The sequence below is a fragment of the Malaclemys terrapin genome, chromosome 1 (assembly GCF_027887155.1).
Source record: "Malaclemys terrapin pileata isolate rMalTer1 chromosome 1, rMalTer1.hap1, whole genome shotgun sequence".
In the NCBI taxonomy this organism is placed as follows: domain Eukaryota; kingdom Metazoa; phylum Chordata; order Testudines; family Emydidae; genus Malaclemys; species Malaclemys terrapin.
Window position 1 is genome coordinate 148,092,949 of NC_071505.1, and position 22,544 is coordinate 148,115,492.

At 47.3% G+C, this 22,544-nt stretch overlaps 1 protein-coding gene across 4 annotated transcripts in view; it reads left to right on the forward strand.

The window, feature by feature from the left end:
• The window catches only part of GPR156 (G protein-coupled receptor 156), a 37,926-nt gene extending 15,840 nt beyond the window's left edge, over positions 1–22,086 (forward strand). For 2 of the 4 annotated variants that reach the window (XM_054043056.1, XM_054043049.1), the window contains exons 5-11: positions 357–492; positions 2,415–2,525; positions 5,248–5,373; positions 5,993–6,088; positions 9,984–10,220; positions 15,069–15,230; positions 16,812–22,086. In XM_054043056.1, coding sequence (XP_053899031.1) covers positions 357–492; positions 2,415–2,525; positions 5,248–5,373; positions 5,993–6,088; positions 9,984–10,220; positions 15,069–15,230; positions 16,812–18,209 — 2,266 coding nt within the window. In that variant the 3' untranslated portion in view covers positions 18,210–22,086. Of the gene's footprint in view, positions 1–139; positions 238–356; positions 493–2,414; positions 2,526–5,247; positions 5,374–5,992; positions 6,089–9,983; positions 10,221–15,068; positions 15,231–16,811 lie in introns of those variants that run through there. The other 2 variants (XM_054043072.1, XM_054043064.1) reach the window with 2 other exon arrangements.
• Positions 22,087–22,544: the final 458 nt, after the last annotated feature.

The following is a 22,544-nucleotide window of genomic DNA, read 5'->3' on the forward strand; positions in this document are numbered from 1 at the left end:
CACTTAATCTTTCTGTGCCTCAGTTCCCTATCTATAAAAGGGGGATAACATCACTGCCCTACCTCACAGGGTGTTCTGAGGATGGATAGATTAAAGCTTTTGAGGTGCTCAGACCTAGAAGATGGCAGCCCTAGAAGAATCACAGCTAGATAGATGGCAGAGTTCCTAGTGAAAAAGTTCAACTGGTGCATAGGAGGCTATTTCCTGGAGGCAGCCCCTGCGGATAGCAGCACCCAGGTAAGAGGCCTAGCCCCTTGCTGGTATGTAATAATGCTGTGTGGGAGGCTAGTCTCTATCTGTTGTATAAACTCCCCTTTTTTTAACTGTCACCCCCTTGCTTGCTTTGTTCCCTGGAGAATTGTGAAGATGTCCAGCCCCAATCTGAACATTGTGACACTGCTGGGCAGTGGCTTGACTTACGCTAGCGCTTACCTCTTTGGGATTCCGGAGCAAAGTTTGTTTTCTGGAGCCTCAATGGAAATGCTCATTCAGGTGAGTGAAGTGAACCAGGTGGGTTGATTGTGTTCTTGATTTGCCAGGATAGGTTTTTAATGGACACACCGCCCCTGCTGAACTGTGATAGTCTCCCTGTCCTGGCTGCCTTGGGCACTGTGTTGAGCTTGTATTTTCACATACGCAAAGAGAAACCAGATACTTCCAGTCTGAATGGCCTCTGTTGTTAGATTGAGAGCAAACAACTAAACAAGAAAGAACATAAGTAAGGTCTCCAGGAGAGAGCACAGTTTGTGTAGGAGCTGCTCCTGCAGACAGGCAAGCAGACTCCTGCACTTTTAAAGGAGCGGTACAGAGGGCATGTAAAAACTCAGCAGTTAGTTATCTATATATAGCACAGGGTCCATGGGCAGCAAGAGAATGGGCACAATATCTTGGACACAAATATCACTTGGAAAACTTCATAAAAACTACACTCTGCCTACTTAATTCCTGATTTCTGTCCTGGGTATGGCCACTACCAGCTAGGGACCCAGTGCAGAGCAAACGAGGTGTGTGTGTACAGGGGTGGAGATGACAGCACTGCAGAGAGAAAGAACATCCAGCTCTCGGAGAAGGCAAACGCTGTGGAGAGAGTAAGAGGCAGGGAGGTTGTGTTCAGCCACCTGGATGAAGGTAATTAGCTGAGATGCCAGCTACTGCTTTATTGATGCTGAAGTCATGTATATGTTTCAGTCACTCTTGTGCTGCTTTGGTCTGTTTGCTCCTCTAACAGTTACTCTTGGGGGAATTCTGCGCCACTCAGCATGCAGAATTTGCGCAGAAATTAATATTGTGCGTGCAGAATTTTCTTCTCTCTCCCCCCCAGAAATGGGCCGTAGAGCTGCTGGCTGCCACTAGGGGCTGCTGGATCTGGCAGAGCCCAGCTTGCAAATAGAAGACACTGCTGGGGTGGGGGGAGCTGGAAGGTTCCCAGCAGCTGCAGTTCTCAGCATGCCCTGAAGGAAGGAGGCGGCAGCGTGCAGGAAACTCCACACAGGCCTGGGACCCAGCATCAGGCTGTTTCTCCTTCTGGATCCCTGGGCTGTGGAGGGGATGGGGTGCAGGTGTCTAGGCGGGGTGGGTGCCTTGTGATTGGGCTCTGCGGGGCGGGAGCAGGGAAACAGAAACTAGGTTGACATAGGAGTTTCTTTAATTCTACTCCTGGGGGAATTGTGTGTGTCTGTGTTGTGAAAGACATACTTGCTGACAGGAATTTTGAAATAAATTACAAAAATTAATTGAAACTGGCTTGATTATAGTGTTATTTTGATAAATAAAATGCGCAGAATTTTGCAGAATTTTAAAATATTGTGCACAGAATTTTTAATTTTTTGGTGGAGAATTCCCCCAGGAGTAAACAGTAGCTTTTGGTTCCTCCACAGACTGGCAGAAAAGGAAGGGATTGCATCCTCATAGCCTGCTCCTGGCTCGTTCTGCCTCAGATACGCATGCTGGGTGGCTAGTAGCTGCTCCTGACGGTGACACTGGGCACAGCCCCTGCCCCAGGGTGGATAGTGCCACTCCCCAGCCTTGTGGTCCTGTCCAATAACATGAGCTCTATGGGCAGCAGCTTTGCTATTAAACCGGTGTCTTTTTTTTTTAATTGGGAATTCCTGAGGATGGAAGGCCACTGCCCAGTGTGGTGTCCTGATTGGGAGACCTTCTGTACTAGGTTTGATTGGAGTTCCTCAGCCCAGAGTTTTCTGTCTACCAGGCATGGACTGGCTGGCAGATATGGGGTCCCTATTTACTAGTTTTCCTTTCCTTTCTGTGGGTGCTTGGTCAGGGAAGGGGGCAGAGCTCCCTTGGGAGCAATATGGAAGCCCAGCAGGGAAAGTGCTACTTGTAGCTGCCGGGTTTCGCTGCCTGGTAACAGGAACCTCCAATCCCATCTCTCACTGTCTGCCTCCTGTCTGCAGGTGAGGCTCTGCTTGCTGTGTGTTGGGAGCTCCCTGGTCTTTGGGCCCATCCTAGGCAAAAGCTGGCGGTTGTACAAAGTGTTCACACAGCGCGGTCCAGAAAAGAGGGTGGTAAGTACTCGCAGTACATGCCCCGTGCACTGGAACACAGAGGCTCCTCACCTGTGAGGTGCTGGGGCTCTCCGCATGGGCTGCACTGAGAAGCAAAGGAAAATGCTTGACAAAAACCATACTCTACAAGGTCCATGAATCATTTGCAGAATGTGGATGGGCTTGAAATGAGAGATAATAGGGAATGCCAGGACGCATAGGACCGACAGTGGGAATATAGCGCTTCAGGCACTTAGATACCAGCATCACAGGCACAGAGTAAAACCTAGCTAGACCGGACCTCATTCCCCACTGCCTTGTGCAGTCATTTACACTTGTGAAAAGCAGGGGTAAAATGCTACCAAATCAGAATAGTGGAAATGACACGAGCAGCAAGGCAGTGGAGAATCAGGCCCATAGAACAGAGAGGAGGGAGGAGGAGTTTAGATACCTGACTTATCTAAAGCATTTGTTCTCCTGCCAGGTGGGGCATGCCCATCTGGTGATAATCACTGGTCCCTTTGTGAAATGAGTTGATGGTTTCTTACACTGTCCAAGTGTCCCCATCACAAAACCCACCAGCAGGATTGCCATTTGTAGGTCCTCTTCATGTTAATCGCACATCAATGAGGTCATGGAGACAGAACTCCCTTCTCTCACTCCTAGAGGGGTCTTCTTTAGTGAAACATTGAATGAAGTAAGTTTGCCTTGCCGCTACCCATGCTTTCTGCTCATCCTGTGGATAGAGGTTGCCAGACTCCAGGAGTGTTGGGTTGGCGCCTTCTACCAGCACTAAATTCATATACAAATATTTTAAGAAAGAAGAAAATACATCTCTTACAAAACAAAAAATATCTGAAAATCACTTAGTACCAGCTTTTTCCAGCACACCCTCTGCAGATTTCGGTGTCATATGAAATTGCCAGTTTCTGCTGCTGGGGAAACCCCAAGCCCGAGCTCAGGTCATGGTAGGTAGAATAAAAATATTTTCAACTGTCCTTTAAGCAAAGACCTCTGGGTGCCCTACCTTTGCTGGCTGGGACTGAAGTTTCTTTATAACTAGGGTGACCAGATGTCCCTATTTTATAGGGACAGTTCTGATATTTGGGGCTTTTTCTTCTATAGGCGCCTATTATCTCCCACCCCGTGTCCCGATTTTTCACACTTGCTGTCTAGTCACCCTATTTACAAGAGAATTATCCAACCAGCTCTATTGCAGGGCATTGCTCACGTATCCTCTGGGGGTGGGATGTAAATCAAGTGTCTTTTCCAGAGTTCACTCTCTGGAAAAAGATACCAGGAGGCCGAACTGCCGAAGCAAAACAAAAAAAACAAAAAAAAGCCTCCCGGACTGTGCCGCCCCAAGAATGGACGGAATGCTGCCCCCCTTAGCATGTGCTTCCTGAGGCACGTGCTTCCTGGAGCCGGCCCTGCCAGAGCTCAGTCTCTGGGTTGGTGGCCTAGCACTTAGTTTTCAGCACCACTGGGGGGAGGCCCTAAGCTCAAACATCTGGATCTTGTTCCCAAACTTTGTTTTAATGATGATACATCCACGCTTCAGAATTTAGACCTGGATTTGGAACAATTCTAATTTTTGGGAGGTTAGAGAAAGAGTCAGATCCAAGGATTTGGATCAGATCCTTAAAGAGAGAAAGCTCTTTGTGAGATATGGTCTGGATCTGGGTTTGGATCTCCAATCATACTTGTAGTTTGGAGCTGTTTGGACCTGGGTTTTTCTTCAGAGCCATTTTTGTTTTTTCTAGTTATTTTTAATATAAAAACGAGTGAAACAAATGTCAGCAAGTATTCCTGACTCCCCTCTCCTGGTGCAACCACTTCAGGAAGGGCTGGAGCAGACCCTCTTTCTGCTGGGGGAGGGTTCTGAAGACCTCTGTGCAGCACAGGACAAAAGGGGGCATGCCGACTGGGAAGAATGTGGGAATTATCTGTATTGATTTTATGAATGTTATCTATATATCTGTGTGGACTTGGGGGTTATTTTGTTGCTGTGCAAAGGGGAACGAAGGTGCTAAATCAGTTTGAGCTAACTTTGGACTGCATGTACCAAAGGCTACTGGGTGTAGACAGCCATAGGCAGACGTACAAGGGAGGAGATAATGCCTTTGACGTTTACCTTCACAAATTGGGATTTGGCTAGTCCTGCAGTCCGAGGTTAGTCTCCAGCTTGAAATCCCAGGGCTTTGAGGTGGGAACTTTCAAACAATAAGATTTGAAGCAATTAAAAAACGGAGCCTCAGAGGAAAGGCGAGACAGCGGGTCAACGGGGAGACTGACGGTAACATAGTCTCCAGGTGCTGGGGCCCCAAGATAAATGGGGGGCCTACCTAAACATGCAGGTAAGGCCAAGCTTAGGTAAGACAATATGTGTATATCGGCTTTTGTTATTTTTAACCTTTTTCTTTCTGCTTGCAATGTCCCTATGGATAAATAAACCATACTCTGTTTTGGAACAAGCTGTTTTCTGTCACTGTATTCACTGCTCCCAGGGAGGATTCTAGAGCAGGAGCAACACCAAGTTGGACCTGCTGCACATAATATGGTTGAGAAACAGGAGGCGCTGTCAAAAATGGTCTATTTTAAATCAGTAGGGTGAATTGTGGGATTCCACTCTGGGGGAAGGGGCAGTATAGACCTGTCATTTGAAAGAGCCCATGAAGAGCCACAGAGGTCACAGGTGCAGCTCATCCCTGAACCATAACACTGACCCTTCTGTGTGTTGCAGATTATCAAAGACCTCCAGCTGCTGGTGGTGGTGGTGGTGCTGGTGCTGGCAGATGCCATGCTGCTCACAACATGGATTGTCTCTGATCCAGTTCAGTGTTTCCAAAGCTTCAGTGCATCCCTGAGGGTAAGAGGACAATAGCAAGAGGCTGAACACTGCACCTTTGTGTCTGTCATGCTATTATTCAGCCCAGCAGATCTCTGCAGGCATGAAAGATGGAAGGGGTTGTTTTAGAGAAGTTTCTAAGCCACAAATTTTGGAGCTGATCTTCCTCAGAGGTGTGAGGTGTTGTAAACTGGGGTTAGGGTTGGACCCTTATGGAGACAGAGGCCATTTGCGGAGTTCCAGCCAAACATGCCTGAAGCTGGACAGGAGGATCTGGTTCCAGAGCTTTGATTTGCTACCATTATAAGTTCTAACCAATGCCCTGTCTGCTCTGCAGAGAGCATGACCTGGATTCTGCAGCTCTCCAGCATGGGAGACTGGCGAGTCAGTGGCAGGTGCAGAGAAATTTGAAAACTGAAGCTTAATGAGCATGTTGGCAGATGAATACCGAAGCTGGGTATCTTTCCTCCTTGAATTCTCTGCTCTCAATAGCACTTTCCCAGTCGTTAGACCAGCTTTCACGTTTCCACTTTGAAATTTGTGCTTAGACACCCCCTAAACCATGTATCCATTTGTCTGTTTGTCCATCCCTATGGGCTGGAGCAGGAGCCTTCATTTCTGTGTTCTGACTGCCTCCCAGGTGACTGACAAGGGCATGACCTGTTCGGTGGGTAGGATGCAGTTCTGCGCGTCTCTCTACTCCGAACTTTGGCTCATTCTCATTTTAGGGTTTAAGGTATGTAACCTCTCTATTCATCCCTGCATCTCATCTCACCTCCCTCCAGTCTAGCTACAAAATGCTGCTGCTGCTAAAATTCTCTTCCTCCCCTAATACTCTGGCCATTTTACTCCCTTCCCTGGCTGCCTCTCACCTTCAAATTCAAGGTTCTCGTGCTCATCTTGAAGGTTCTTCCCATTCCCATTCAATTCTGCTTCTGTGTTCTCTTTCGCTGTTGCTGTTACCCATCTCCCCTGCCAAGACTCCCTCACAAAAGTCCCCTTTGTATCTTTCTCTCAGTCTCATCTTCATGCTTTTTTCCTTGCTACCCCTTATGCTTGGAACCATCTCTCTCTCTTTGTTTGCAAAACAACATCTCTCACCTCATTCAGATCTCTCCTTAAAACTCACTACTTCCATGAACCCATAGACAAATTGCACAGCTGGGGTAGGGGACCCTGAGTCTGTGCAACAGAACAATATTAATAATAACCATTTAGGTTTTGTCTACATGGGAAAACTTACTAACATAATTATACCAGTTTAATTATACTGCTGTAGTTATACTGGTTTGATTTCCTGTGTGGCCATTCCTATTGTAGAATAAGAGTGCCACGCAGGGAGTAGTACTGACATAGCAATATAATTACAGTGGTAAATTTCCCTGTGTAGACAAGATTTTAGTTCTTACATAGCACTTTTCATTTGTAGACCTCAAAGGGTTTTACAAATATACATTAACCCCATTTTACAGGTGGGGAAAACTAAGGCATCCAAGGGCCAGATTTAAAAAAGTATTTAGACATTGCTGAGGTGCTTAGGAATTTAGGTCATGGTATCCAGGAGCCTTAGGCAGTGTCTAGCCTTCAGCCGCTGCAGCCGCACCACTGTAAGGTGCGCAGTGTAGCTGCTCTTTGTCACCAGAAGAGAGCTCTCGCAGTGACAAAATAAAACCACCCCAAACGAGGGGCAGTAGCTTCATCACCAGGAGTGTGGCTCCTGCTGACAAAGTGCTGGCCACACCGGCGCTTTCTGTCGTTCAGGGGGTGGTTTTTTTCACACCCCTGAGCAACAAAAGTTTTAACAATGGAAGTGCAGTGTAGACATAGCCTTAATCTCATATTCAAAAGGGATTTAGGCATTTATGATCCAAAACCCCATTGGCAGACTGATTGGCTTCTATGTGCAAGTCCCTTAAATACTCAAGATATAAGCAATTACTTGGCTGCTCTCCTTGATATCATATGTGTTGATCATCTACATCAGCTACTTTGCTCCTGTTCTGTATTAAATTTTCCTCAAATCCAGAGGGATTATCTTTACAGTCATTGGCCTCTATGAACTCTTACTGTTCTTGCTTTTAAAAATAAAATATTCTCTTTCCTGATGCCAGCTGCCCATGTTTAATAATTCACTGAGCCTGTCTCTGGTCTCATCTGCAGGGTTTCACACCCATGTAGCTCCATTGTCTTCCCTGGAATTAAGCCTGATTTACACCAATGTAAGTGAGAACAGAATCAGTCCCTTTGTGTACATATGTCACTCCTTATCTTTAAGGGCATTAACATTCTCAACCCCTTGGGAGGCAGTTCAGTATTCTATCCCCATTTTACTGGCGCAGAAATGGAGTGACTTGCCCAAGGTTGCACATAGAATCAGTAGCAAAGCCCTTTCTAGAACCCAGGAGTTTTGCATCTGTCCTGTACTTGTTCCATTAGAGCAACATCCCAGTTTGCCACAAGATGGTACCTTAATCTGTCCCCTAGATATTGTTGCCAGGACAATTACATAGTTTTAAATGGAACATAGATGGCTGCCTATTCTGGCTCGGGGACTAGAAATTGGCTATAGAGCTTTTCACCTTTTTGTCACGAGTTCACAGGTAGCTTGTGGCTGAAAACTGTGATAGTGCAATGTCTGCTTGATGGTGTGTATGAATGAATTTGAGTCTCGGTCCAGTTCCTAGTGAGACAGACATCAACACCGCAGAAGCACCATCAGAACTGAACTAGTGGCAATCCCAGCAGAGAGGCCACCAGGAGTCATGGTCTTCGAAGCGGAACTCCCTTCTTGCCCATAAAGATGGCCTCTCCAGGCTGATGAGCATCCAGCCTCCCGGCAGGCTCATGCTCATTACAAGGCATGGTGAGGGGGCAGTTTGCACTGTCACTATTCCTGTTCTGTGGGCAGAGTGTCGATTGACTGCGTGCAGGGGTGGCAGGTTTGTATATTTTTTGATGGTGCCCAGAACGGGTCAAAGTTCCGCCCCTCCCCCGACACCTGCCTTGTAAGCCAATATATATATATTTTAAAATAATGTAAAAATGTGAGGGCTCTGGAGTGGGGCTGGGGATCAGGGGCTTGGGCAGAGGATTGGGATGCGGGGGTGTGGGCTGTGGGGTGGGGCTGGGGATGAGGGGGTTTACAGTGCAGGAGGGGGCTCAGTGCTGGGGCAGAGGGTTGGGCTGTGGGGGGTGAGAGCTCTGGCTGAGGGTGTGGGCTCTGGGGTGGGGTGGGGTGGGGCCAGGGATGAGGAGTTTGGGGTGCAGGCAGGCTGCCCAAGGCTGAGGCCAGAGAGGAGGACTCCCTCCAGCCCTCTCCCTGCCAGCAGCACACTCACCTCACACCACTGTCACTGCACATGCTCCTAGGACCCCTCTCAGGTCCAGGAAGCCCCCTCACCTCCCCTGTGGTGGGTGCCAGGCCGGGGGAGCTGCCATCACATGTGTGCCTCCTCCTCTGCTGCTGCCCCTCACTGTAGCCTCACTGGGGGTGGGGGATGGGGCTGCCCCTTGCCCAGCGTGGGGCAGAGGCGGTGACTGTGGGCGGGGAAGCCCCCTGTGCTGGTGGAGGGTCCCACTGCAAAAGGGAAGAGTCTGTCCGTCCGAGGTAGAGGGGCAGGGGCAGGGTCAGCCTGCCCTGGCACTAGTGGTTGGGGGGCACTAGGACCCTGTAGTGGCAGTTGATGCCGGGAGCCAGCAGAGCCCAGCGCAGAGATGCAGGGGGCAGCAGTCTGCTGCCCAGGGTGCAGGCAGGGACACGCAGAGGAGGCGTGTGGGGGCGGCAGGCAGGACCGGGGGAGAGACCCGGCCCCAAACATTGGTGGAGCCAGGCCCCCATGCCCTGAATATTGCTGGAGCATGGGCACCACGGTCCCATATAACTCGCCGCCCCCGACTGCGTGCTCCCTTCAGCACCTTCCACCAACACTCAGGAAATTTTACAGAAGAGAAGAGAAAATAATTGTACTTTACAGGCCAATAGTTTCCCAGAGCTCTCCTTAAAATATGCACCATTTTCTGCTCTTTCTCCAGTCCACTATTTCCTGTTTCTTCCTCTTTTGCCACTTTTTTTTTTTTTCAATTTACAGATGGCTCCTCTCTGTTTTCTTGGAGTTAGACTCATCGTTCTTTGATGGTAGAACTAATTTCTTCTGTTTCTTTTTCTTCCTTTAAGGAGTTTCTGTCTGTCAGTCTTTGGTGTTCTTTTTCCAGGACTCCGTTCCATTTTGGGCTCCTTTACAATTCTTACTATTGGTTCTGATCAGCAGCACTCTCTGTCAATCTAATCCTAGACTCCCCCCTCACAATTCTACTAATACTTCTCAGTCTTGACCTGCAGCACCCCCTATTATTCCAGTCTTGCCCCTGTCTCCATCCAGCTCTGCCTATGCACCTCAATTCTGACCTGCAGCAACATGCTGAGTATTTGCTGCCGAGCTACCATATCAAACTGAATTTCTGCATTATAGATCAAAGAGTGTTAATTAAAATTGCACTGAATGTATCTGAGCTTCATTGGCTCAGTATGGGTTGGGGGAAAGACTGTGACATACAGTAATTTTCTTCACTCTGGAAATCTGTAAAACCTCTTCTCCTAAACCAAACCCCTTATCCCTATTTTCTGATTCCAGAGCATCCTGTTGATATATGGGACGTACCTGGCTGGTCTGACAGATAATGTCAGTGCTCCACCAGTGAATCAGTCCTTGATCCTCATTGTTGGGGTCAACCTCATTTTCCTTGCTGCTGGGACAGTTTTTTTAGTTAACTGGTTTTTCTACACTTGGCACAACCTGGTCTTTGGTTTTACATCTGGAGGCATCTTCATCTGTACGACCACAATCAATTGCTTCATCTTTGTTCCACAGGTATGAAACAGACTGTGTTCTAAAGGCCTGGCCTGATAGGTCTCCTCAGATATGAGCTCTCGTAGATAATGTGTTCTGAAATGCTCACTCTCTTTTTCTTCTGGGATAGCACAACAATACAAATACACAAAGTCTGGGCGGAAGCTCCAGCTGGCTCAGAGGCTGGAGTTGTGATATGGAGCCTTTCATCTTTAACTGCTGGTCATCAGGTCAAATCCAACCAAGGTGGTAGCAACTAAAAAATCTTTCCAGTCTGTTTGCTAGTCAGTGGCTTGAGTGAAATGAGTTTTGGGGCCTCTGGTTTTAAGCATTTATATTACACTCATTTATACCAGACTCCTTGGGCTTGGTTCCTTCTTGACTGAAAGCTAAGAATCTGGAAGAGAAAGTGGTGGTTTGGGAAAGGAGGTGGTATGCTGTACTGCTGCTTCCTTCCAAATCTGAGCCCTGCAAACAATGCAGGAATGCCTTCCTTACAGGACATACCAGACTGGAATGTGTTTGCCGAGCACCCCAGAAGGGGTTAGGGGAGGAAGTTGGGGTTTATCCCTGTCCTTACGTTCCTGGGGATCTGTGGTGTCTGCAGAGCGCACAGGACCTCAGGTCTGCAATTTTTTTCCAGTAAATTAAACCTTGCACTTCAAGTTTTTGAATACTATTTCAATTAAATGTTGATAAATAGTGACTAAAATATCACCCAAAAAAGTGACACTGCATTCTCCTGTTTGGACCAAAGTGGCTCAGAAACTGAAGAACTGAGCCAGACCTTGTGGGATTTGAAGCTCTGGTTCCAGGGAGTTTGGACAACCACAGTAACCACATGGCCTCCATCCACGAATCCACAAGATCACTTTCCTTCCAATGCCTCCTGCCACTCCCTCAAAATATCCAGGGTAACTCACACCACCATCTACTTAATCCCCAAGTCCATAGCAGCTCTGTCCTTCTGGTCAACCCCCAAGAATCCAGTAGCTATGCGTCTCCTCCCAGTCCTTAATGGTGCCTCCTTTCCCTCATGTTCCTGGTGTTCTGACCCCTCCTCCACTTCCCACAGGGCCCTGGTGTCTCTGCTAATCTCCTCCTCTCCCCCTTTCCTCTCTGTGGCTCTGCCCCTTATTTATGGGGTTTGGTAAAAGAAGTGGACACTGCCATCTGCTTCTCCCCTGGGTAGGTGACCACCTCCCCACATATTGCTCCCATAGCAAAGCCAGGGTGCTCTAGGAGCCACCAGAGGAGTTTGTGGAGTGGGAGAGGAGCAGGCAGATGGGCAAGAGGCTTCAAAGGAGACACTAGTTGTTTTTCTAGCTCTCTGGTAGCTGTGGGCTGTTCCTGCCATGGAAGGGGTGAATTTGGCAGTTTTCCCCACCCTACTAGTCCTCTGCTCTCCCCTCCTCTGCCTTGACAAGCAGCGATGGGAGGGGCAGCCCTTGGAGCCACCCCTAGACTTGTGACTACCAACCGCCACTGGATTTGGTCAATATGATACCCCTGCAGGGAATACTGGTGTTTGAATCAGAGGTCATAATACAAGAGAGTGAGCCCAGCACTATACATGGGTGCAAAGGTCCATCAACGGGCAGTTGTGCACATGGAATTGGACAACGGGATTGGTTACTGCTGGTGAATCTAATCTGTTCTGCTGAGGTTCTTATACCACACTCATCATCATAGTACTGAGCACCTTACAGCCTCTACTCCATCTCTCTTGTCCTTCTCTCTCTCTCTGCCATAGTGTTCCTCTTCCAGAGAAGCAGGTCAGTGAGCGAGCCTGCGTGCTGCAATGCAGGCAGGCAGCTTCACCGGGCTCTGATGCTTCCTGGGCTGACAGTGGGTTTTGCTGTCCCCTGGGACCTCTGCTCTTCTCCACACTCAGATAGTAAAGCCCAGCTCTCCAGTGTGGGAGGGGGAGGAGTGGGAGCTATTTTAAGAAAAGCTATTGACGGGGCTTCCTGTGTATTTCAGGAGGAATCTGATGTGCTAGGCCACAGTCTGTCTGTGTTAATGGATACAATCTGCAGGTTGCTATAAGAAGAGAGAAAAGAAGAAATGGATGGTGGTTGGTTTCTATATTGGTTAAGGAGTTGAGGGCTCAAGGGAATGAGCCAGGGAGGGAGGAACAGAGATAGAACTGTCTTAAACCAGGCCCAGGAAAGAGAGGGTCTGTACGAGTGCATTTGCCAGCACCCCTCAATCTTGACCTGCAGCCCCCCCTGTTACTCTGTCTGTGAGACCCACACAGCTGCACCAAAACACCTCAGTCCTAACCTACAGAACCTCCTGCTCTTTCTGCCTACCCACAGCTCATTCCTGCTCTGCATGATGATTCCTCCCATCTGGTACTTGCATCACTCCCCAAGCCCAGTTCTGTCCTCAGTGAAATATGGAAGCTACAGAGAGGGGTGACAAATACCCTTCTGTTCTGTTCAGCCAGATGGTGAGGCACTTTGGCTACCTTACTTTGTGTTCCCCACTTTGAGGCCCTTCTGTCTCAAACACTAAAATCTGCTACTCCCTAAAGAATCCACCCAGATAGTGCTTTCCCCTCCTCTAGCGCCCTCACTCCTGAGCTTCATCAACATGAATTAAACTTCACAATCCTGGGGAGGTCTGTGAGCCCCATTCTACAGATGGGGAAATGGAAGCACAGTGAGAGGCAGCAGTTTGCCTGAGCCCACACAGCAAATTCATGTCAGAGCCAGAATATAACCTGGAACTTTTGATGTTCAGTTTCCATCTTCTACCACTAGATGACAGTTCTCCCTATAAAATCACCTGAGTGAACCCTGCCTTCGCTCCTCTCTCTTCCTTTCCCAGATTGGGTAGTCTGTCTCCCTGGGCTGTCAGTTCAGTATGGTGCATGCTGCATTGTTACCTTCCACCTGCTCTGATGAGGACACTGGTGGTCAAATGATGAGGAAGAACAGGAGGAGGAGAATATGTTGCTGTGAAAGCAATTGATCAAGACAGTGGAGTGGGGACCAGATCATTGGAGCAAGATTCCCGGGACAGGGGAAAAATTAACTAAAGGGGTTACAGAGCCTATCACTTTAGGGTGTCTCTTTTAATCTGGATTAGGTTAGTAGTGCCAAAGGTCATCTCTGATAGCCCATGAAAAATTAATTAGTGGACAACAGACCACATCACAAAAGATACCATCACAACTGATGCTTGCAGTCTCAAAGGGGAAAGCACTGAATGGACCACTGAGTTCCCCTTTCATTCCTAGGGAAGGTATCTTTTGTTTATGACTGAGGCACATGGATACGGGTGGAATAGAGGAAAATTGACCTGCTGTTGCTTCCTGGGTAGTTCATGTTCTCTGGTTAAAGGCAGTCACTCTCCAGGGCTGTTGATCCAGTGCCTTTCACCAGCACTATATGCATGTAAACATTTTTTTTTTAAAGCTAGTGCAATTTTTTAAAAATACCTGTTTAAGATTCCATATCATAACAGAAGTACATAAAATAATGAAGTGCAGAGAGAGGGTAAATCAGGTGTTCCTCTTTACTCTCATAATACAGGATTAATACAACCCATTTAAAGAAAAAGCCCATTGTATGATTAACCCATGGAACTCACTGCCACTAGTTATCACAGAGGCCAAGAACTTAGGAGGATTTTAAAAGGATTGGCGTTTAAATTGATAATGAAAACATCCACAGTTGCTATCTGTGATACATAAATGTATAAACCCTCATTCTGCAAGGCAAAAGCCAACTGCTGACAAGGGTTAGGCAGAAACGTTTGCAATAAGCAAATTATTCCATAATTGTCCATTACAAGGTTTCTTGCACCATTCTGTGAAATCCTTGGTACTTGCCATTGTTGGAGACAAGATAGTGGACTAGGGCTGGCAATTCTTATGTTCCTCTCAGTAGCAGAATTCATGTGAAAACTGAAGCATAACAAGTAATTACATTTTATACCCAAATATTTGTGAATAATTCCCACCTTTATTTCTTCCTGATATTGTGAGGTCAGGTCAGGTGCCTGTTTCTTCTTCAGGACCTCATGTCCTCAATAACTTTGTCTAGGGAGGGCTGGAAGTTGCTCTGTGATAGATCAGCTGTGTCAGGAATCAGTTGCTGCAGTGGAATTGTCCTGATTAGCTAGACTGTAAGCTCTTTGAAACAGGGAGCAGATCCTCTCGGTAAAGTGCCTAGCATTCTGTTGGTGCTATTCAAATAATAATATCTTTTCAAGTAGTGAAGGAGGAGCTGATTTCCAGCTATTGAGCTGCACCATGCAATTTATCATAGAGTTCCTGCATGCACAGTTGTTCTGTTGCTGATCTGAGAGCTTGAGCTTTTTATCTAGCTCAAGCTTTGTAATTCACCTTTTGTTTTGTCGGCTTGATTTTCCTAATAGTTTTGCTCTTCCATCATTCATCTGAAATAGATGAACAGCTGGAGCCTGAATGCACTAGGTTTTCATTCTGACACCAGGGAAAAAAAAGCTGATATTGAGTGGTATTGGTTTTCAACATATCATTCATGATTCAAGATTAAGAAAGTGTGTGTGAGACATTATCTTTGTCTATTTCTGACTCAGAGGGGCCCTGGTTTACAACACAGTTAAAGACTGTAGCATAGGCAGGATCTAACTGTCTACACAAGCAGCCAAAACCAAAGGCTACACAGGGATGGGGGTGAGGGGTGAGGGGAGGATCAAGGCGCGCGTGTGTGAATTTACCCCTTTGTCTCTGTCTCTGTGCATGTCTGTGTCACGCCCTCTCTTTGTCTCTCCCTGCTCTTTGTGTGTGTGTGTGTCTCTGTCTGCATCTATCTGTCTGTCTCTCTACGTGTATATATATTTCATGTGTATATAATGGATGTTTGCACTCAACAGCTCAGGCAGTGGAAAGCCTTTGAGGAAGAACAGAACCAAACCATTAGCCACATGGCAAAATATTTTTCCAGCCCCAGCAAGAGCTTCCACTCCATGTACAGTGAAGAGCAGATCTGCCAGCTGATAGGGGAGAAGAACTCCATGCAACGGCTGCTTACTGAGGTAATCTGCACTCAAAAGCAGCTCGTGCTAGTGGAAAGAGCAGTCCCAGCCATTGATCTCCCTCTGGCTCAGTGGCCAGCAGCTGTTGTCCTCCCTCTGCTGTACTCCCTCCCCGCCTCCTGCTTTGTCTGCTGAAGGATTTGTAGGTTAGAATACCCTCTGTCACAAATCGATCAAAATGGAGATTTCCCATTGCATCAGCTTTCCTCAAGAAATAATACATGGAAAGGAATTTTTTTAAATGATTTTACCTCTTTTTCCCAGATTTATCAAACCTGATGCATAAATTAGGGCAACTGGCAGAAAACTGGCCTGATTTTTTGGAGCTCACACAAAGATCTAATTTAGAGGGGATGCGTCCTATCCCAAAAGGTCTCCAGCTCCCACTCCCTTTCAGCTTTCTCCAAATTATACCACCAGAAGTGCTTTGGCTGTTAGAACAACATTATGTTCCAATGTAATTGGTGCAAATGTTTCTATATGCAATCTCTCAAATACCCACATCTTGCAAATGTTCAAGGACATGTTGAGGTGCAGCTAGGAAAGGAACAGGTTGCACATGCTTCATGTTTCATTTTAAAGATATGTGATTCTGCTATTTCAAACTATAATTATTTAAAATCTAGAAGCTAATAGGGTAGAACTGTGCAAGACTGGAATTTTAGAAGCTAGAATATCAGGGTTGGAAGGGACCTCAGGAGATCATCTAGTCTAACCCCCTGCTCAAAGCAGGACAAATCCCCAAACTTTTTTTTTACCCCAGTTCCCTAAATGGCCCCTTCAAGGATTGAACTCACAACCCTGGGTTTAGCAGGCCAATGCTCAAACCACTGAGCTGTCCCACTTCTATATGGAACTTTGAATGATTGTATCTGGATTCTCCAATCTGTACAAAGAAGTGCCATTTCTGTACTGCAGTGTAATGGTTTGCTTTCCAGTAAGTAGGCCCCAGTGGAGCAATTTTTTTCCTGCTGCATTTTCTTAATGTCCCACTTTTTTGTCTCTAAGACATTCATCTATTCTATATAGACAGCTCAAAGACCAGGTCTAGACTCACAAATTAAGTTGCTCCAGCTACATCGCTCAGGGGTGTGAAAAATCCACTCCCTGAGCGTCGTAGTTAAGTCAACCTAACCCACGGTATAGTCAGCACTAGGCAGGGGAGCTGGTTTTTATAGTAGGGGAGCTGAGAGCCATTGAACCAAACTGTAAACGCTGGATATGATGGAAATCACTTCAAGCCAGGGGGTGCAGCAGCACCCCCAGCACCTCTAGTTCCCGCACCTGCAGTAGGTCAATGGAAGAATTCGTCTGTTGACCTAGCTATCGCCTCTCAAGGAGGTGGATTACCTAGGCCAATGGGAGAACCTCTCCGTCACTGTAGTAAGTGTCTGCACTGCAATTGTGCTGCTGTAGTGTTTCAAGAGTAGACAAGCCCAAAGACTGCCACTCTAGCATTTCCTCTGAAAAACAGACTGACTTCCTGACCTGTTTGCCTTTAAATCCTCAACCTTAATGCAGTATTAGCATTGTTTTCTGCACCAAATTTGATGTATTTATTAATTTTTTTATTTGTTACAGAAAAATGCTGTGATCGAAAGCCTCCAGGAGCAAGTGAACAATGCTAAGGAGAAGCTGATGAGGCTGATGTCTGCAGAGTGCAGCTATGATTTGATGGGCCTCGCTGTTCCTTCCACATCCTTCTCCATCTTGCCTCAGAACACAGGTAGCCATGTTGAGTCCAGTGGCTGTGCCATGGAAGCTGAAGGGCTGCATGGAGACAATTTTCCTCCTGGTCAAGAGCAGAACCCTTGGCACTGTCCCAGTCTCCCAGATACACAGTGCAGTCCAGTGTCTGTTGGCAAACAAGTTTGTGTTGGTATCACCCAGAACCATAAACATATAAAGCACCAAAACACTTCACCAGAAGATCTTAGTTGCTATGAGGCACTGTTTTGTAACCCTATGGACATCTCCAAATACAGCTCTAAGGATGTCCAAGAGCAATGGAGGCCTCCAAACAACAAGAAATGTATCGACAATCCACCAATACCATTGAGCCAGAATCTCTCAGCAGTTGATGGGAGAGCAGAGCAACCAGAGAGCTCAGCAGCAACCAAAGAGCAGCCCTCAAAGGTCAGTGAAAAGTTGCAGGAAATCTTGCAAGAGCTGAGCATTGGCGGCATAGTTAGTGCCCAGGCATCACCCAGGGGGCCTAGGCAACCCAGCCACAATGCAGAACATGAAAAGAGTGCAGCCTGGAGACCCTGGGAGAGTTACACAGGCATCTGCACTTACCTTAGTCCTTACAGGACAAGACGGCAAAGAAGAAGAAGAATCCCAGTCCATCCACCTTCCACCTGCTTTCCTGCGTCCACGACCCCACAAGCGTGGAGTCTCACAAACAAGGCAGTCAGCAGGACACAGAGCAGACAGAGCACTTGGAGCCGTCATGGATTAACACAAACATCTCTGGATAAAGCAGGTGACACCAGTGATGGAAGGTTCCTCTATCAGCCATCACCCTCCTCATCAGTCATCGACAAAATGTGCAGCTTCCAGCTGAAGCATAGGAAGAACTGGCCTGACGAACAAAGCCATGAAGGGAACGGCCAAGTTTCAAACAAACACCAAGGCTCTGCCCAAGTGAAGAACTGCAATGCTCGGCTGTATCCCTCCAGTCCCCGCAGCCTCCAGCAGCAGCAGGGGGATGCTGGGAGGGACCTGGAACAACCCCTTGTGCCCTCCCTGTGCCTTTATCCAGACTCTGACTCCAGTAGCAGCTCGGAGGAGACGTTCAGCTGCTGCCACAGGCCTCACTGTGAAATCTGCTTCCACAGCCCTGGGGACTCCAGTGACAGCTGCACCACTGACACAGACCCAGAGCCTGGTGGGTTCCTAGCCCACTGGGCAAAGCTTTATGGCAGGCCTCAGCCCATCGTGAACTTCAAAGATGATCTGAAACCCACGTTGGTGTAAATGTAAATGAAGACATCCTATTCCAGAGGCATCCCCCCAGACAAGTTGTATTTTAAACAGCATGGAAGGAACGCACTATCTGAGGGAAGTGGGTTGCTCAGAGAACTGGGAATGGGATATAAAGGCCCAGATTCACAAAGCTGCTTAAGTGCCTAGTTCCCAGTGAAATTAATGGGAGTTAGGTGCCCAAGTACCTTTGTGAATCTGGGCCAAAGCCTTTACCTGTCTAGGATGCTAATTCAGATCCAGTCTAGGTCAGGAGTGACTGACAATCACAACCATCTGATAGCTGGTTAGTGGTATTATTGAAATGAGTTGGCGGTTTTAGTCTAGTTGCTATGGACAGCTGCCCACATCACATACAAACTCATCACACTAATTGGCCTTCTTGTCAGCACTCTGAGCAGGGAGGTCAAGGATTGAATTGACCAGGCTGACTGTACTACCCTCCCATCCTAGAGGACTCCTTCTGGGTCGGAGATGATTTGCACAGCTGGGGAGCAGTGTATGGGGAAGACTTGAATAGCTTTGACCCATGCTCTTCCTGCTCTGTACAGCACCCAGCCAAACAGAGACCTTCAGTCCCCCAGAGCTGTCAATGTGGAACCTTTCACCAACATTGCATTCAATTCGAATTTGTAAAAAAGAAATGTGGAATTATTTTCACCTTGGCATTCAGCCTTAATGAGCTAGTCTCTCAACACAGCAAGAATCTGGGGGTGGCAGAAAACACTAGACTTCCTATTTTTATTTTGTTGTCTCTGAGCAAGCTAATGAAATCCAAGGCTGACTTCTCCAGATCTGACTTTGCATTTCACTCAGTTTAAATATACAGCAGCAGGTAGATACTGAGCAGAACTGAAGGGGGAAAGCAGAAAAAGCTTGACAGCACTGCAGACGATTTTTTAAAATTGGGTTTGTGTCCTTTTGTGCTTCTTTATGGTGGACCCAATAGGTGAGAAAGGTTTGGAGTTTCTTAGTATTTTCTGCTCATGTTTACCTTAGATATATCAGGAATATCAAATCTAGTGTCCCTGCTTTTGCTGGAAGACTTCTTGGGGGAGACAACCTCAGATAGTTATTGCGATCTGCCGCATCTTTACATAGGAGGAGAGGGGTGCTGAAATTTTGGTTGAATGGAGGTCTGTGTTAGACAGGCATTAACAAAAATGAAACAGTTTTAAACAATGTAAGTAAAAATCCCCTTTCAATTACTCTCTGGCAATGTCAGAATTCTACTAGTGCTCTAGCCTTGGGGTTCTCAACCTTTTTCTTTATGAGGCCGCCCCAGGATACTATAAAAACTCCATGGCCCACGTATGCCACAATAACTGGTTTTCTGCATATAAAAACCAGGGCCAGCATTAGGGGGTAGCAACCAGGTCAACTGCCTGGGGCCCCATGCCACAGGGCCCCCCCATGAAGCTACATTACTCAGGCTTCGGCTTCAGCCCTAGGTGACGGGGCTCAGGGCCCTGGACTTCAGCCCTATGTGGTTGGGCTTCAGCTTTCTACCCTAGGCCGCAGCTGGCTCCAGTCCAATGTCTTTCTACCCTGGGCCCCAGTCTATGCTAGCCCTGCTTGGCAGCCCACCTGAAACCTGCTCGCAGCCCCCCCAGAGGGCTCCAGACCCTGGCTGAGAACCACTGAGAACCCATAGAATCTTCCAGGCTTGACAAGGCCTGGATTTCTAAGGTAAAAACAATCAAAAATGTATCTTCTGAAAAAAAAATCCCACCTTTCAGCCCTGCTTTGTCCATAATAAAGACACAAACAAGAACACCATCCCAATTTTGTTTTCCTTCACTTGTCACCTCTAACAGTTAAAGAAAACCAGTTTCCTCTAGCTGTATTCATTCCCGAGCTGCTGTTTCCATAGCTGTCTAAGCAAGTGTTTGGGGCTGCCCAGTGTGGCAGTTCTGTTGCTGATTAAATGCATTGAATAGGTGGAACCTACTGACACAAAGTAATCACACAGCATGGGCCCTCTATACAGGTGCACAAGGTGGGGAAGGAACAAAAGACTTCTCTCAGTGCACCCCAGCACTGGGGCTGGCCATCAGCTCCCCTGGCATAGGAGGCACCCTAAGGAGGTTGGGGGACACAGGAGAAAAAGATATAGCAATATGCACTCTCCCCATTTGCTTGGGAGCTCCAGCAGGCATTAATGCATAGGGCCTGGCAGTGCTTCCACAGGGGTGTGGTGCAGAGTTAATTCAAACCTGTGGACAAGCCCCAGCTGAGCTCTGCATGGTGAACCATATCTCTTGGACTGAGGGGAAGATGCTGGAGCCTGGTGCATAGAATAAAATTTTGCTGATGTTTTATTTATAGCCATTATTTTTCTGACAGGCTGCTTGGAGCTCAGCTCGCCTAGCTGGAAGTCACTCCAGCTCTGTCTCTTGTAAAGCTGGGATCCCCTAAGGGACAAGTGCAGCCTGCAGAGACCTAAACTGTGGCCTCTGGCTGAGCGTTCCCTGCAAGTGCAGGCAGGGCACGCATCTGAAGGACTCAAACATACCATGGCGGTTCCTCAGTTGAGGCGGATGCTGCTACAAGGCTCAGCAGATCTCAGGGGATGCTCATGGATATGCAAATATGGGGGTGCCCACAGAACTCGGGGCAAATTGCCAGGGAGTTGCTTAGTGCTGTACAGTTGGGGCTCCTCTGAGGCACTGGCAGGTCTGTGAGTATCTTGTGGGTATTTTACACCAGGCAAGACAGGGAACGTTATTGGCATAGAGCAAACAGCCCCGGGCCTTAAGCAGCTGGGCCTGGAAAAAGTAGCCGTAGTTCTGAGCTCTGACCAGGAGAGGCTGCTACTGCCCTGCTTCCCCTCCCAGCTCTCCATCGCTTTGCTGGTGGCTCCACACAGGAGGGGGAGCTCGAGTGGGGCGGCAGCAGCTACCTGCATTCCACCCCCACCGCAGTGTAGCAAGTGTGTGACTTGCTTGGAGACTGAACTGTACTTCCGGGCCCCAGTCACCTGACCAAGGTCAGGGTTACAAAAGGTCAATAGCCCTGTCATGTGGGAGGGGTTGGTGTCTAGGATGCCATCCTGTGCAATGGACAAGGCTCGCTGTAAGTGAAAAGGAAGAGATATAAAGCCTTTTATTATTATGGGGTCTGTGTGCTGGGCACTGTACAAACACATAGACAGAAATAGTCCCTGCTCCAAAGAGCTTGCAATCTAAGACTGTCCTCCTAGGAAGGATATGTCTCCTTGCTGTACTCTGAGCCAGCAGCAAAGAATGCGACCACTGTCACATGGAACTCAAAAGGCAGGGTAAGTGCCTGCTCCTAACTAGTGAACAGGTGATCTCTGTGTTAATTGTTCCTTTTGCTGAGATCACAGTCCCTTGTTTCTCGGTTACTTGAATATCTACCGAGTAACCCCGGCAATCCCTTATTCTTCATGCCAGGGTTCTATAACTCTTTCACAGTGTGAAGAACATTTTAATAGAGAGGTTGTCACTTCACATCCCTGTTGCAACTACAGCATTTGCTTACACTGAAAAGTAACATTAAGAAACTATTTCATGGCTATTTAGCGACTGGAAAAGAGAAGAGCTAGCAGTCTGTGGTCCACCAGCAAGTGTTCTGCAGCCACCAGTGGTTCACAGACTACAGTGTGGGAACTTGTGCTCCATGCCGTCCCTTATGTGCTGCTACCATTTGGCATGATTCAGATATTGGGCTGTCTGTGGGGTTGGGAACAAGTTGGGAAGAGGACTCCCATTAAGAGGGTGCATCATTCATTTATTTTGTCCAGTTAATTTGATTTGTACTTTACCTTTGGTTGATTTGTACTTTCCTTGGTTTCTGTTTCTCTTAGCTTGTTCAAAACATTGTTTAAATGAAAGGTGTTTTTACCACAGTCTCTTGCAGTGACTTTTGTGTCTCTTACTTCCCTGAGTGGTTGTAGACCCCTGGAAGATAAAAAAAAACATACTACTAGTAGTAGCAAAGGAATGTTCCTGTGTAGCTCAAGTAGACAGGACTTGTGTCTTAGGAGCGGGAAAGTCCTGGGTTCAGTGCCCATTCCTGCAGCTAGGAGCATAGGTGGGGGTCTAAACCCAGGACTGTGTGTCATCCCTGATGCTGGATAAGTCACTTCAACTTGCAATGCCTCAAGCTTTTAATTCTGTAAAATGGGCATAATTCTGACCTTCTTGGGGGTGAAGTGTTGGGAGGAGTGATTCACTGGTGCCTGTACAGTGATTTATTCTGTTTAATGATTTAAACATTTATGTTTGTGATTTATTGATTTTATTTATGATTTAGCTGGTGACTAAGGATATGGACAGACAGTTCTCCCTTCTCTGTATTCTCCAT